This window comes from Ciona robusta, chromosome 14, assembly GCF_009617815.1.
Source record: "Ciona robusta chromosome 14, ASM961781v2".
Taxonomy (NCBI): Eukaryota; Metazoa; Chordata; class Ascidiacea; order Phlebobranchia; family Cionidae; genus Ciona; species Ciona robusta.
The window spans coordinates 3,285,908-3,300,156 of NC_143248.1; the positions used below are offsets into that span (position 1 = coordinate 3,285,908).

General features: G+C 38.3%; 2 protein-coding genes across 2 annotated transcripts; both read left to right on the forward strand.

Moving 5' to 3' along the window:
• Positions 1-22: 22 nt before the first annotated feature.
• On the forward strand, positions 23-7,727 carry LOC149725018 (sushi, von Willebrand factor type A, EGF and pentraxin domain-containing protein 1-like). Its single transcript, XM_089893019.1, has 20 exons — positions 23-621; positions 689-862; positions 995-1,369; positions 1,527-1,892; positions 2,015-2,194; positions 2,351-2,533; positions 2,601-2,963; positions 3,037-3,216; positions 3,377-3,559; positions 3,749-4,111; positions 4,185-4,364; positions 4,551-4,733; positions 4,923-5,285; positions 5,356-5,535; positions 5,694-5,876; positions 6,066-6,428; positions 6,497-6,676; positions 6,775-6,957; positions 7,026-7,502; positions 7,624-7,727. The coding sequence occupies exons 1-20, from the start codon at positions 549-551 to the stop codon at positions 7,629-7,631; spliced, it is 4,740 nt and encodes a 1,579-aa protein (XP_089749145.1). The 5' UTR covers positions 23-548; the 3' UTR covers positions 7,632-7,727.
• Positions 7,728-9,082: 1,355 nt separating this feature from the next.
• On the forward strand, positions 9,083-14,012 carry LOC149725019 (L-lactate dehydrogenase B-B chain-like). The gene is made up of 7 exons (XM_089893070.1): positions 9,083-9,298; positions 9,959-10,076; positions 10,556-10,729; positions 11,154-11,327; positions 11,782-11,899; positions 12,742-12,865; positions 13,478-14,012. The coding sequence occupies exons 1-7, from the start codon at positions 9,146-9,148 to the stop codon at positions 13,640-13,642; spliced, it is 1,026 nt and encodes a 341-aa protein (XP_089749196.1). The 5' UTR covers positions 9,083-9,145; the 3' UTR covers positions 13,643-14,012.
• Positions 14,013-14,249: the final 237 nt, after the last annotated feature.

Here is a 14,249-nt window from a genome sequence, read left to right on the forward strand (position 1 = left end):
TCAAGCCGAAGTCCAAATTATTGTAATATAATTAACTTTTAGGTTTGTTTAAAGTAAACCTGATATAATCACTTAGTCTTATAACATCACAGGCTACGTCGAAACGGTTATGCGTAATTATGCTTACTTAATTTACGCGACGAGACCTTCTGAACAATTAGCAACGCTGTTCGGTTTCATTATCAGACGCGCGTGTCACGATTTATCTACAGATTGTTTATAAGAAAGGTGTAAATATAATTTCCCAATAATGTTCATACCTTATGTACAAACGAGGTCTACGTGGAAAATACCCAACCGCGCATTAAATCTCATTATTTCAAATAATTAACATAATTCGCCTAGCATTTAAATAAACGTGATGCGCTACAAAGAAAGGTTTTGAATCTGTAAATTATAGGACCTATCCCACGTTTAATTTAGGCTATTATACCGAAACCAAGAAGAACTAATTTAATGGAAAAGCTACGTCAGCTTTACTTGCAGCCTATATAAGCTGTTTCGTTCGTTAGTCGAATCATCTTCATTGAAGAAGCAACAAGTGAAAGATGAATCTCATTCGTATTTCTCTCCTCGTTCTTGCAGTTGTTGTATTGAATGTAGCAGCAACAGGTTACACGAGTAAGTACAATGCAGCACTTTGTAAAGAAGCACACCTGAATATTTACCCTTTGCGAAACGTTTACAGGTCGATACTGCAGTGTCGCCTACATTAGATATGGAGCAGCTCGGACAGCTTATAGAGTTCGCATTGGACAATCGTACACATATGCTTGTAGAAGCGGATACCGGCTTGTAGGAACTGCTACCATTCAATGCACAAGCTCAGGTTGGGCAAAGCGAACTCCCTACTGCAGTAGAGGTAAGCATAATAGGTTAGCATAACCGAACAAAAAGGTTAGATTTGTTGGTAATACAGCAAATATTGCACCATTTTACTAACCACTCATATTTTGTGGGTATCTTATTTTTAAGCCGTTTGCATTTTTTACAGTTACAGTTGGAAAATGCCGACGACCAGGTCGCGTTCGATACGCATCCTTTCGTCCATACCGTAGCTGGTACACTGCTGGAACAAATGTGACATACACTTGTCGTCGTGGTTACGCCCTTACTGGTCAATCAATTCTCACGTGTCAATCCAACAGCAGCTGGTCTCCCAACAGGCCAACTTGTACCAGAATTGTGATCAAGTGCCCAGCCATCTCCGGACCAGCTAATGGTTTAACTAAACCAATTATCTCGAGACCAGTAAGCATTGGAACCCGAGTTTGGTTCAAATGTAACAGCGGATTCCAAAGAGTTGGAGCAGCCGATGGCATTTGTCTCCGTAGTGGTTCATGGTCTGTCGCTGTACCAACATGCCAACGTAAGTTTACATTATATGACTAAACACTTTAATGTTTGCATCGACTTGGTACCTTAATCTAACCCAACAGAAGATAGCACGTATAAATCGCTTAAAGCTGTTCAATAGTTTAACATTGCTTTGTAAAATTGCTAACATTCTACTCCGTTCAACACAGGTACATGCAGTCGACCAGATAATGTCCTGCTCGCTTCATTCAGTCCTTCCAGGGCTTTCTACTCAGTTGATTCAAACGTTACTTACACCTGTTCTAATGGCTACACTATCAGTGGTGAAGCCACTTTAACCTGTCTGTCAAACGGTCAATGGTCTCACGACGAACCAACTTGCACTAGAATCACCCTCAATTGCCCAGTCATTTCTGCACCAGAAAACGGGTCGATCGAACCAGTTATCACTCGTCCAGTGAGCGCTGAAACATCGGTTACTTTCTCTTGCGATGTTGGGTATGAATTAATTGGTGCAGGAAACAGCGAATGTCAACATGGTGGAGCATGGTCCAATGACGTGCCCACTTGTGAACGTAAGTCAAGCAGATGCTTTGTTTTGTTTTTAAACCTTTGATGTATTTTCGTACACATGACTTTTTGATACTAAGCATAAGTTTCTAAGTTTTTAGCAATACAATTGTAAATTCTTTAACAGCAATCCAATGCCCGACACCTGGTGTTATTGAGAACGGCTCCTTTGATCCAGCAAGTGGCCCTTACGGCATCGAACAAACAGTAGAGTACACATGCAGCGGTAACTACGTTATTGAAGGTCAAGCAGTCCTTACATGCTTGGTCAGTGGTGAATGGTCTCATGATGAACCAGAGTGTGTTGGTAAGCATTTTGCTAGACGTATAATTTGGTGCGCCGATGGAACCGCATTCGACATTGTTTTGATAATCAAGGGTTATGCAATTATCCAGTAGCTATAACGAGTTCTTTTGGGTGCGTTGAAACTGAAAGGAAAAAATATTTTACGCAATTTTACAGAACCAGTGACATGCCCAACACCGATTGCTCCAGTTAATGGAGGAATCACTCCAATCCAAGATCAATACCCTGTTGAAATTGTAATCTGGTACACATGTGACGCCGGTTACACCACCACTGGACGAAAAGACGCTATCTGCCGTGACGATGGCACTTGGTCCAGCGAAGCACCTATCTGTGTCGGTAAGATTTTTTTTTTAAATATAGAGATTTATACGAAAAGTTGGTATTTTACCATTACCAAATGTAGGCTTAACTTGCGACCGACCCGACGACATCGACTTCGGAAGTTTGACCACACCAGGAAACACCTTTAACGTTGGTGCCACAGCAACTTACGTTTGCAACGCTGGATATGAGATCGTTGGTCAGGATGTTCTTACTTGCACAGTGAGTGGGGAATGGTCGAACGACGAACCAACTTGTTCCAGAATCGTGACTTGCCAAACACCAGTTGGACCATCCGATGGTAGCTTCACACCGACCCAGCAACCATTCTTTGTTAACAGCGAAGTTACATTCACTTGCGATAATGGTTTCATTCTTAATGGTGAATCTGTAATCACTTGCCAAGATTCTGGTCTCTGGTCCAATCCTGAACCAACTTGTGATCGTAAGTAAACAATCCTAAATAGACAAATACTATAATAAAACAGCTTTTTATTTAATTTAAATTCCTGTTTCAGCCATTCAATGCCCGACACCTGGTGACATTGACAACGGTTCATTTGATCCAGCAAGTGGTCCTTACGGCATCGAACAAACAGTAGAGTACACATGCAGTGGCAACTACGTCCTTGAAGGTCAAGCTGTCCTTACATGTTTGGACACTGGTTTATGGTCCCACGACGAACCACAGTGTGTTGGTAAGTTGACAACTCACGTATAGTGGTATAGTTATAACAATTCAGTATTTAAATGTGTGTCCATCTCTTTGGTCATTTTGGCTTCATCAAAAATGTATAGGCTAGTTTGTTTTATTTATATCATACACTTAAACGTTTATCAACTCTCATTTCCTTGCAGCTCCAGTAACCTGCTCAGTACCTGTTGAACCAGCAAACGGTGCATACTCTCCAATCCAAGACGAATACTTCGTAAACACCGTTGTCACATTCACATGCGATGAAGGATACACAACAACTGATAGAGATGCAATCATCTGTAGAGCCGATGGCACTTGGTCTAGTGATGAACCAGTTTGCAACGGTATGAACGAACATGTACTGAGATGTAAACTTCATTATTAACACTGGCCTATTAGCGATTGCTTTCCCACTAACTAAACAGTATTGTTGGTTATCAAACAATACCTACTGTTTCATATAAATAAAGCCTTTATTGCGCAACAATACGTTAGAATTTTTAAAATTCAAGCTGTTTTCCCGCCATTTTCAGCAATTACTTGCAACCGACCCGCCGATATCGACTTCGGAAGTTTGACCACACCAGGAAACACCTTCAACATCGGCGCCACAGCAACTTACGTTTGCAACGCTGGATATGAGATCGTTGGTCAGGATGTTCTTACTTGCACAGTGAGTGGGGAATGGTCGGACGACGAACCAACTTGTTCCAGAATCGTGACTTGCCAAACACCAGTTGGACCATCTGATGGTAGTTTCACACCGACCCAGCAACCATTCTTTGTTAACAGCGAAGTCACCTTCACCTGCAACGATGGTTTCATTCTTAATGGTGAATCTGTAATCACTTGCCAAGATTCTGGTCTCTGGTCCGATCCCGAACCAACTTGTGATCGTAAGTAAACAATCCTAAATAGAAAAATACTATAATAAAACAGCTTTTTATTTAATTTAAATTCCTTTTTCAGCCATTCAATGCCCGACACCTGGTGACATTGACAACGGTTCATTTGATCCAGCAAGTGGTCCTTACGGCATCGAACAAACAGTAGAGTACACATGCAGTGGCAACTACGTCCTTGAAGGCCAAGCTGTCCTTACATGCTTGGACACCGGTTTGTGGTCCCACGACGAACCACAGTGTGTTGGTGAGTTGACAACCCACGTATAGTGGTATAGTTATAACAATTCAGTATTTAAGTGTGTGTCTATCTCTTTGGTCATTTTGGCTTCATCAAAAATGTAGAGTCTAGGTTGTTTTATTTATATCATAGGCTAGTCTGTTTTATTTATATCATACACTTAAACGTTTATCAACTCTCATTTCCTTGCAGCTCCAGTAACCTGCTCAGTACCTGTTGAACCAGCAAACGGTGCATACTCTCCAATCCAAGACGAATACTTCGTAAACACCGTTGTCACATTCACATGCAATGAAGGATACACAACTACTGATAGAGATGCAATCATCTGTAGAGCCGACGGCACTTGGTCTAGTGATGAACCAGTTTGCAACGGTATGAACAAACATGTACTGAGATGTAAACTTCATTATTAACACTGACATATTTGCGACTGCTTTCCAACTTATTAAACAGCATTGTCGGTTATCAAACAACACCTACTGTTTCATATAAATAAAGCCTTTATTGCTTAACAATACATCAGAAATTTTAAAATTCAAGCTGTTTTCCCGCCATTTTCAGCAATTACTTGCGACCGACCCGCCGACATCGACTTCGGAAGTTTGACCACACCGGGAAACACCTTTAACATCGGCGCCACAGCAACTTACGTTTGCAACGCTGGATATGAGATCGTTGGCCAGGATGTTCTTACTTGCACAGTGAGTGGGGAATGGTCGGACGACGAACCAACTTGTTCCAGAATCGTGACTTGCCAAACACCAGTTGGACCATCTGATGGTAGCTTCACACCAACCCAGCAACCATTCTTTGTTAACAGCGAAGTTACTTTCACTTGCGATGATGGTTTCATTCTTAATGGTGAATCTGCAATCACTTGCCAAGATTCTGGTCTCTGGTCCGATCCTGAACCAACTTGTGATCGTAAGTAACAAATTCTAAACCGACATACACTATAATAAAACAGCTTTATCTAATTACATTTCCGTTTCAGCAATCCAATGCCCGACACCCGGTGACATTGACAACGGTTCCTTTGATCCAGCAAGTGGTCCTTACGGCATCGAACAAACAGTAGAGTACACATGCAGTGGCAACTACGTCCTTGAAGGTCAAGCTGTCCTTACATGTTTGGACACTGGTTTATGGTCCCACGACGAACCACAGTGTGTTGGTAAGTTGACACCCCACGTCTAGTGGTAATTATAACAATTCTGTATTTAAGTGTGTGTCCATCTCTTTGGTAATTCTGGCTTCATCAAAAATGTATTGGCTAGTCTGTTTTACTTAAATAATGCACTTAAACGTTGATCAACTCTCATTTCCTTGCAGCTCCAGTAACCTGCTCAGTACCTGTTGAACCAGCAAACGGTGCATACTCTCCAATCCAAGACGAATACTTCGTAAACACAGTTGTCACATTCACATGTGATGAAGGATACACAACTACTGATAGAGATGCAATCATCTGTAGAGCCGATGGCACTTGGTCTAGTGATGAACCAGTTTGCAACGGTATGAACAAACATGTACTAAGATGAAAACTTCATTATTTACACTGACACATATGCGATTGTTTTCCCTAATTACCAAACAACAGTGTTGTTCATCTTACAAGACCTTCTGCTTTTGATGAATTAACCCATTATTTGTTAATAATAAATCAGCACCTTTTAAACTCAAACTGTCTTCCCGCATTTTCAGCAATTACTTGCGACCGACCCGCCGACATCGACTTCGGAAGTTTGACCACACCAGGAAACACCTTTAACGTTGGCGCCACAGCAACTTACGTTTGCAACGCTGGATATGAGATCGTTGGTCAGGATGTTCTTACTTGCACAGTGAGTGGGGAATGGTCGGACGACGAACCAACTTGTTCCAGAATCGTGACTTGCCAAACACCAGTTGGACCATCCGATGGTAGCTTCACACCAACCCAGCAACCATTCTTTGTTAACAGCGAAGTTACATTCACTTGCGATGATGGTTTCATTCTTAATGGTGAATCTGTAATCACTTGCCAAGATTCTGGTCTCTGGTCCGATCCTGAACCAACTTGTGATCGTAAGTAAACAATTCTAAACCGACATTTAAAGTAACTGATTTGTATCTTATTTCCATTTCCGTTTCAGCCATTCAATGCCCAGCACCTGGGATTATTGAGAACGGTTCCTTTAATCCAGCAAGTGGTCCTTACGGCATCGAACAAACAGTAGAGTACACATGCAGTGGTAACTACGTCCTTGAAGGTCAAGCTGTCCTTACATGCTTGGACACCGGTTTATGGTCTCACGTGGAGCCAGAGTGTGTTGGTAAGTCTATTGTATACTTATTTATGGCATAGGGTCGATACACCAACGAGATCTGTATAGCTTACGTTATGAAATTAATTGTGTTCTTTGTACTTTAGCTCCAGTAACATGCCCAACACCCGACGCACCCGTAAACGGGGTAGTAACGCCGATCCAAAACGAATACTTGGTTAATGTCGTCATTTGGTACACATGTAACGCCGGTTACACAACCACCGGGCGAACAGATGCAATCTGCCGAGACGATGGCACTTGGTCAAGCGAAGCACCTATCTGTGTCGGTAAGTACTATTTTTCGAATATGGAGAAATATGTGAAAAGGTTGGCATTTTACCATTACCAAATCCAGGCTTAACTTGCAACCGACCCGACGACATCGACTTCGGAAGTTTGATCACACCAGGAAACACCTTCAACGTCGGCGCCACGGCAACTTACATTTGCAACGCTGGATATGAGATCGTTGGTCAGAATGTTCTCACTTGCACAGTAAATGGGGAATGGTCGGACGATGAGCCAACTTGCCAAAGAGTTGTAGAATGTGCAGCTCGTGCAGCTCCAGCTTCTGGCTCACTTTCTCCATCCAAATCGACCTACGCTGAGAATGAAGTGGTAACCTTTTCTTGCAACCATGGTTACAACCTAAGCGGTGAAAGCCAAAGCACATGTCAAGCCAGTGGGCTATGGGACCATGAAGTTCCCACTTGCGTTCAAGCTGGACCTACCTGTGCTGGAAAATGTGGTGCATACGACAGTCAAGCTTCTTGCCAGTGTGATTACATCTGCTTTTACTACGACAATTGTTGCAGTGATTACCACGATATATGTAAGTAATTTTATAATCTAACACCGTTTGTCTTGTAATAGATATTAGCAAAAATAAGCTTCGATTTGTTTGTAAACTTTTACATTTGGATATCAGTATAACTGTACATTGTGTTTTACAGGTGTTTAAAGAGCAGTGTCGACACCAACATCAATATAACAGTGATTAACTCAATGCATTTATCATATCTCAAGCATTACTAATAAAACAAATATATTCAAAGCATTAATTGTGATGTTTTCCTGTGTTGAAAGCCATAGCAATAACAGGCCTGTTTTTTAACGTGAACATATGCTACCTAGGCAAAATTAAGACTATATCCTGTTAATTAATACTTACTGAATCAAACACGTACTAATTGCATATAGAGCAGCAATGAAACATTTCCTGGATACTAGTTAAACTTTGATTAAACGCTGTAAATGTATTGACTCAAAGGTTCACGCTTAGAGCAATACGCTTTCATCCAAGGGTTTTCCCCAGCTGTTACGTGAGGGCGCCGGTGTACACAGTTGCGTACGTGACTCGCTGTCTTGATATTTAGGCTATTTAAAAAGGGGATACGGGCCTACCAACCGCACACAGCCAATACATTTGACGTGACAGCGAGCTCTGGCTAATCAGTAACATTGTAGGTACATGGTAAACAGATTAGCAAGCTTAATGGTATGAAATCTGCACGACAACCTTAACGTTACAATAGGAAAGCAAATTAACATCTTTCTTGGGCTGGACCGTAAAATTTAAACAAAACTTATAGGTATGGCAAATAGGCAGTTTTTAAAGGAAATAGTTTAGCGATAAAGTCAGACCTTAGCTGCGGAAGTATGTTGTTTATCGTTATCGGTAATTCGTGTCGCATAATAATAAACAATGCATATATATTGAATGAATGAATGTAACTTTCTTTATCCTCGCGTGGCCGGAAAACGACAGTCGTTATAACACGGGTGTTTATACAGTTTATATCAGCTTACGAGTTACCATGCATGTTACTGTGTGTTTAAAAAATTTTTTTATTTAAATTCTTATACTTTACTTTTGCTCCTGTAATCTTTGAATAAATAATTTAAATATTTAAATAATTAATCCAGTATTGATTGCTTGCTATGAGCTTGCTTATCTAAAAGGAATCAAAGTAATTGGCATTGGGCGTAAAAAGGTTAATAAGTTCATTTTATAAATTAACTAAATACAAGTTGGTTTTAAATGCATTCTTACTGTACTGACTTTGTGACTTACATATAATAATAAAAAATTCCAATACTTTTAACTCAACAAATAATACCATTTATAATTAATTTTATACTTATACTAAATCTTCTGATTTTTGTATAAATGCCACAAAGTAACATAAATGGTAACTCGTAAGCTGGCACGAGTTGTATGAAACAGAACACCCGTGTTATAACGACAGTTGTTTTTCGGCCACGCGAGGATAAAGTAAGTTACATTCATTCGTTCATGCTTGCTTTTAAATTTTAATTCCGTTTTCACTGCACTGACTACTAACTTGCATACAATCTATATATATTTTCTTTTCACTTATCAAATAAATTCACCATTTTAGTTTATACTTAATCTGAAATTGGTCTGTTGCTTTTCCAGTTTAAAAACGCATTTGTAGAAATAGATTAACGATCATGTCAAATAACCAAGAAGAAGAATTTGACCAAACGATTCGTAAACGATTGTTCAGCCAAGTTTGCGATGAAGAAACAAAACCTCCATGTAAAGTTACAGTGGTTGGTGTTGGTAGTGTGGGAATGGCCTGTAGTATAAGCATTCTACTGAAGGTATGTTTGCTCCCATGTTGTAACACAAGATACATTAGCTTTATCGTTGTGTAATACATACTTACTACATGAAATTATTAATGTCTTACAGCAGATTTTTGTAAAATATATAACCTATGTTATCATTGTCCGGCACCGTGGCCTAGTGGTTAGCGCGCCTGCCTCTAACCCAGAGGTAATGGGTTCAAGGCTCGTCGCTGCTACCATTGTGGGCGTATGTGTCCTTGAGCAAGACACTTAACGGCAATTGCTCCAACCCAGTGGTCACTAATGGGTTGTCCAAATTATCAGCCATACATAAAAATGAAAAAAAAATCCAAAAAAATAATTACCTACAAAGTAACATACATGGTAACTCGTAAGCTGGCGCGAGGTGCACACCCGTGTTATAACGACTGTCGTTTTCCGGCCACGCGAGGATAAAGTAAGTTACATTCATTCATTCATTCATTGGTCAACAGTATGTGATACAGTATAAAATAAGATAACTAGTTTTCAAAAAAGAAATTAACTGTCAAATGTAAACTTCCGCACTTAACTGGTTGTTGTAAATTTAAGTACAAATGTCTCTGTACCCCATTGTGTTATAAGCTGCAAAGTTTTTGCTACATAAACTGACAACATAATAATAATTTATGAATAATGAATATTTCTTTATAGCATCTGGCGACTGATTTAATCTTAGTTGATGTCATTGAAGACAAATTGAAAGGAGAAGTTCTTGATTTAAATCACGGCAACTTGTTTCTATCCAATGTTCATATAGATGGTGGCAAAGGTAATCTAGTTCTATATTACTTTATATGGTTGAGGTCCTATGGCATAACACCTTTGTTTCTTTGCCAGATTTGGCAGATTACCCCATTGTATGGGCTATGGGTCGTGTCTTTACTCTGACTTTTGTTCGTATTAGAAGTTTAACTTGATAGTAATTAAACATGAATGGCCCAATCGTCTGCTAGGTGTAGCGACCACGCTCATTTTCTTCCAATTAAATGTAAATATGTTCTTAACTGTAAGCGTGTTTTAACAACTGTTGTTTTGTCGCTTTATCCTGTCTTTAAGATTAAAATATTTCTCATAAATTCGTTGCTACCGTAATCTAAGCGACAAATGAAGTTGATATTTTTATACCCACACAAAACTTTTATCTTTTTTATATTAAATAAAAATAACCATGAAAAGCATGCTACAATGTTGTTTTAACCTAGAGTTAACCATCAATACTATTTTCTTTACCTAGAAATACTTTAACAGATTACGCGTTATCAGCCGGCAGTAAAATAGTTGTTGTAACCGCTGGAGCACGGCAACAAGTCGGCGAATCGCGATTAAGTTTGGTGCAACGCAACGTTAATATTTTCAAGCATATTATTCCAAAGATTGCAGAACATAGTCCTGATGCGATTATTATTGTGGTTTCTAACCCAGGTAAATTGTACATGGTATTTTATTAATTAATATTATTTTAAACTGATATTATATTGAGGCAAACTGATATTATAATATTGCATTTTTTTGGTTAGCTTGTTAAAAATTGTGGTGCATTATTTGTTAAATGAGCATTTTTTTAGATAATTTTTAGTTATTTTTTAACTTATTTAATCTTGGTCTGTTTTATATCAAGCCTAATGTTGGAAAATTGTTTTGGAATGTTGACACTGAAAATTACTGTACCATCAGTTGTCAGTTTTTATGCGCATACCTTAAAACCATTTTAGGTTTTTCCTAAAACCATTAAAGATAAGCTTTAAACTTATTGTAAAGTGTAGTTTGGCCTTCAGAAGCACACATAAGATCTTCTGCCTTAAATAATGTAATACGTCACTACAATGATATTTATTTCACCTTACAGTTGACTTGATGACGTTTGTCGCTTGGAAACTCTCTGGTTTCCCACGCCACCGAGTGTTAGGAACAGGTACGAACCTCGACTCAGCACGATTTCGTCACATTATATCGACGAGGCTAAAAGTTTCACCGAGTAGTGTCCACGCTTGTATTGTTGGTGAACATGGAGACTCTAGTGGTAGGAATGCTTTTAGATTAAATTTGAATTTCATATTTAACTGAATGAATGTAACTTTTGTATCTGGAGGGGCAGGGCAACGACAGTCATTATGACACGGGTGTTCGGTTTCATACACGATACACCTCATAGCTTACGGGCTACCACTTTTATTTTTACCATTTAGATTGTACATTGTTTGAAATATCCAGTATTCCAGTCAAATATAACTTTTAGCAAATGTTTTTAAAGTTTAAACCTAATTTCTACTTGAAATTTATTTCAATAACCAACAATTTGGTATCCTGTTCAGATTGCCTTCTTCAGTGTAATAACACTTACAAGCTTATATAGATAAAGCTATGAAGGTTTAAACTCAAATAACTTTGAAATGTTACACAGTCATTTGAAGTTTCAAGTTAATGATCTGTAGAGATAAGATCGTGTAAGTGTGGTAATTTCTATTTATGTTCAGTCCCGCTGTGGAGCTGTGTAAGTGTGTCTGGCAGAAGTCTCACCTCAATTGAACCCAACATTGGGAAGCCAGATGGTCCTAAAGGATGGGACAAAGTCCATAAGGAAGTTGTGGATGGGTAGGTTGTGTTATAAGTGTGTTTGAATATGAAATATATACTTAGATGGATACCGTTAGCGTAACATCGGTATTGAATATTGCCTGATCATTTCATTTAGTGGATATTTGTGTATAGTTTTGTGGGTTAAGAAGAATTTCTTTTAGCACATTCCATTATTGAATATTAAATAATGGTTGTCTGGTATAGTACTGTGGGGTAAGATAGTAAGCACATAATAACGGCATTGAATATTGCATGTGTAAAGTTGTAAAGTACTGTGGTGTAAGATGGATACCAATATCACATAATATCTCATACTCCATGCTTTTAACAATTAACAACGTTCTTTTAAAAGTCGTGAGGATGCGCTTTCATTCTTGAGGTTTAAAATGTAAAAAGTTAATTATTAAACATTTAATTCATTGAATTTGCCGTTTAATGTCTGCTTAATATTCTAAAACACATACAGTTTGTAACTTGCTTTCATTACTTTTTGTGTACTGGAAAAACATAAGAAACCCTGTATTGAGTTGAAATGCTATCATATTACACGCACGGTATTAAAAGTGGATCACGTAGGCGGTAACTAAGCCAAGTACAATATATCATCATTAAGTGTTTGATGAATAGATCTCTCTTCCTGTTTCCTTGTTTTGAGTCAGCCTATTCCTAAGGAAGAAGCTAAGGGTTTGAATTATGTTACACCATTGGTGGTGCTGTTATAATGCAACATAACGTAAATAAATACTAATCTGACAATGTTCTGCAAAGATTTTTTGGGGAATTAGATTTACCATGTTAAAAAAACAACTTAATGCAATATTTTAAGATTAACTAACTTTAAATATAATTTGTTTCAGCGCATATGATGTGATACGGCTGAAAGGTTATACAAACTGGGCAATTGGACTAAGCTGTGCTGAGATGGTGGAGTCAATACTGAAGAACAAACACAGAATAATGCCGGTGTCTTGCTTTGTTAAGGTAACACTGTAGTATATACCATCTAACCCTGGCTATATTAAGCCAATTTTCTTCAATGGACATGCATCAAATACCCTTTCTGCATAGTAAAAAGCTAATACGAATAGCAATCCGCATTAACTCATCATTTAATAACTCGCTAACTGCTTTATTTTGCATGGTCTTTGGTTATCCGCATATCAACATTGAGTTAGCTTATTTTAAGTGCAATGTCGCTAAACCTAGTTTATAACATAAGTTCTAATACTTTATGGTGCTATTACCAACTAAAAACTGTAAAAAGAATACCCAAAAAAGATTAGGCTCTTAAAAGTGAAACTGTACTTCAACCATACTTTTCTTTACACGCATAATGCGACTAACAACCAACCTTCTACAGCAGATAACACGCTTATGACGTTTACGTGTTAACTTTGTTTTTGGGACTAAGTATGCAAGTACTTTCGCCCATAAAAGTGATCATGCAAAAAGTGTATAAGTGTCATATGGTCTATACTAGTAACAAAAGGCATTTATACTTATCTTTTGACTTTAAAACATTTAACAGCTTAACTGGATGGTAAGCAATCAGTATCTGTCACTCAGGGTTATGTTTCTATTTCTATCTTACAGGGTGTGGTTGGTATAAAAGAAGACGTTTGTCTATCTTTGCCTTGTGTGTTGAATGCATCTGGTGTTAGTAGCGTGGTCGAAGTCAGTCTTAACAAAGATGAAAAGTCTGCCCTGGATAAAAGTGCTTCTCTTATTTCGGAAGTACAAGCTGGATTAAAGTGGTGAACAAGTGTATTTTCAATAAGCAAAACCAAATTCATTTTCCAGGCTTTTTTCACTTTATTACAAACCAAAATGTAACTAATTTTGCTAGCCCAATTCTTTACACTATAAAGCTTCCCTACATGTAATATATACACCAGTTCTAAGAGGGGTCTAACACTTGTTTATGTGTTTTGTTCACCTGAGTACCCTAATTTTGCACTTGCTAATTATCCTGAACTCCTAATCACGCGTTTGATCTGTAATATATATACACTGTATATCCAACTACACAATTGTGTCACAGCTGTTTGTAACATGCATGGTGTAACTTATACCACTAAAGTTCCTACATTATATGGAGATTTTGTTAAAATAAATGCATATTATACAATTTGGGTTGTTTTTTTATCCTGTACAAAAAGAGGTCCTGAATGCTTTGCTGAAAACTAACAATTCCTGAAAACCTAGCCATTGAATCCAAAATCAGTTTTGCAAGACATGCTTAAATAAAGACCATACCCACAGTCTTGAATAAAAATAAGTATGTTACTTACTTTATCCTGTTGTGGCCGGAAAAACGTTGTTACAACAGGGTTGTTCTCACACTTTGTGCCAGCTTACAAGTTAC

Coding starts and splice junctions, on each gene's coding strand:
- LOC149725019 (XM_089893070.1), top strand. CDS start 9,146: ATGTCAAATAACCAAGAAGAAGAATTTGACCAAACGATTCGTAAACGA. Junction 10,730..11,153: donor TATTGTGGTTTCTAACCCAG/GTAAATTGTACA, acceptor TTCACCTTACAG/TTGACTTGATGACGTTTGTC. Junction 11,328..11,781: donor TGAACATGGAGACTCTAGTG/GTAGGAATGCTT, acceptor ATTTATGTTCAG/TCCCGCTGTGGAGCTGTGTA.
- LOC149725018 (XM_089893019.1), top strand. CDS start 549: ATGAATCTCATTCGTATTTCTCTCCTCGTTCTTGCAGTTGTTGTATTG. Junction 1,370..1,526: donor CGCTGTACCAACATGCCAAC/GTAAGTTTACAT, acceptor CGTTCAACACAG/GTACATGCAGTCGACCAGAT. Junction 6,677..6,774: donor CGTGGAGCCAGAGTGTGTTG/GTAAGTCTATTG, acceptor TTTGTACTTTAG/CTCCAGTAACATGCCCAACA.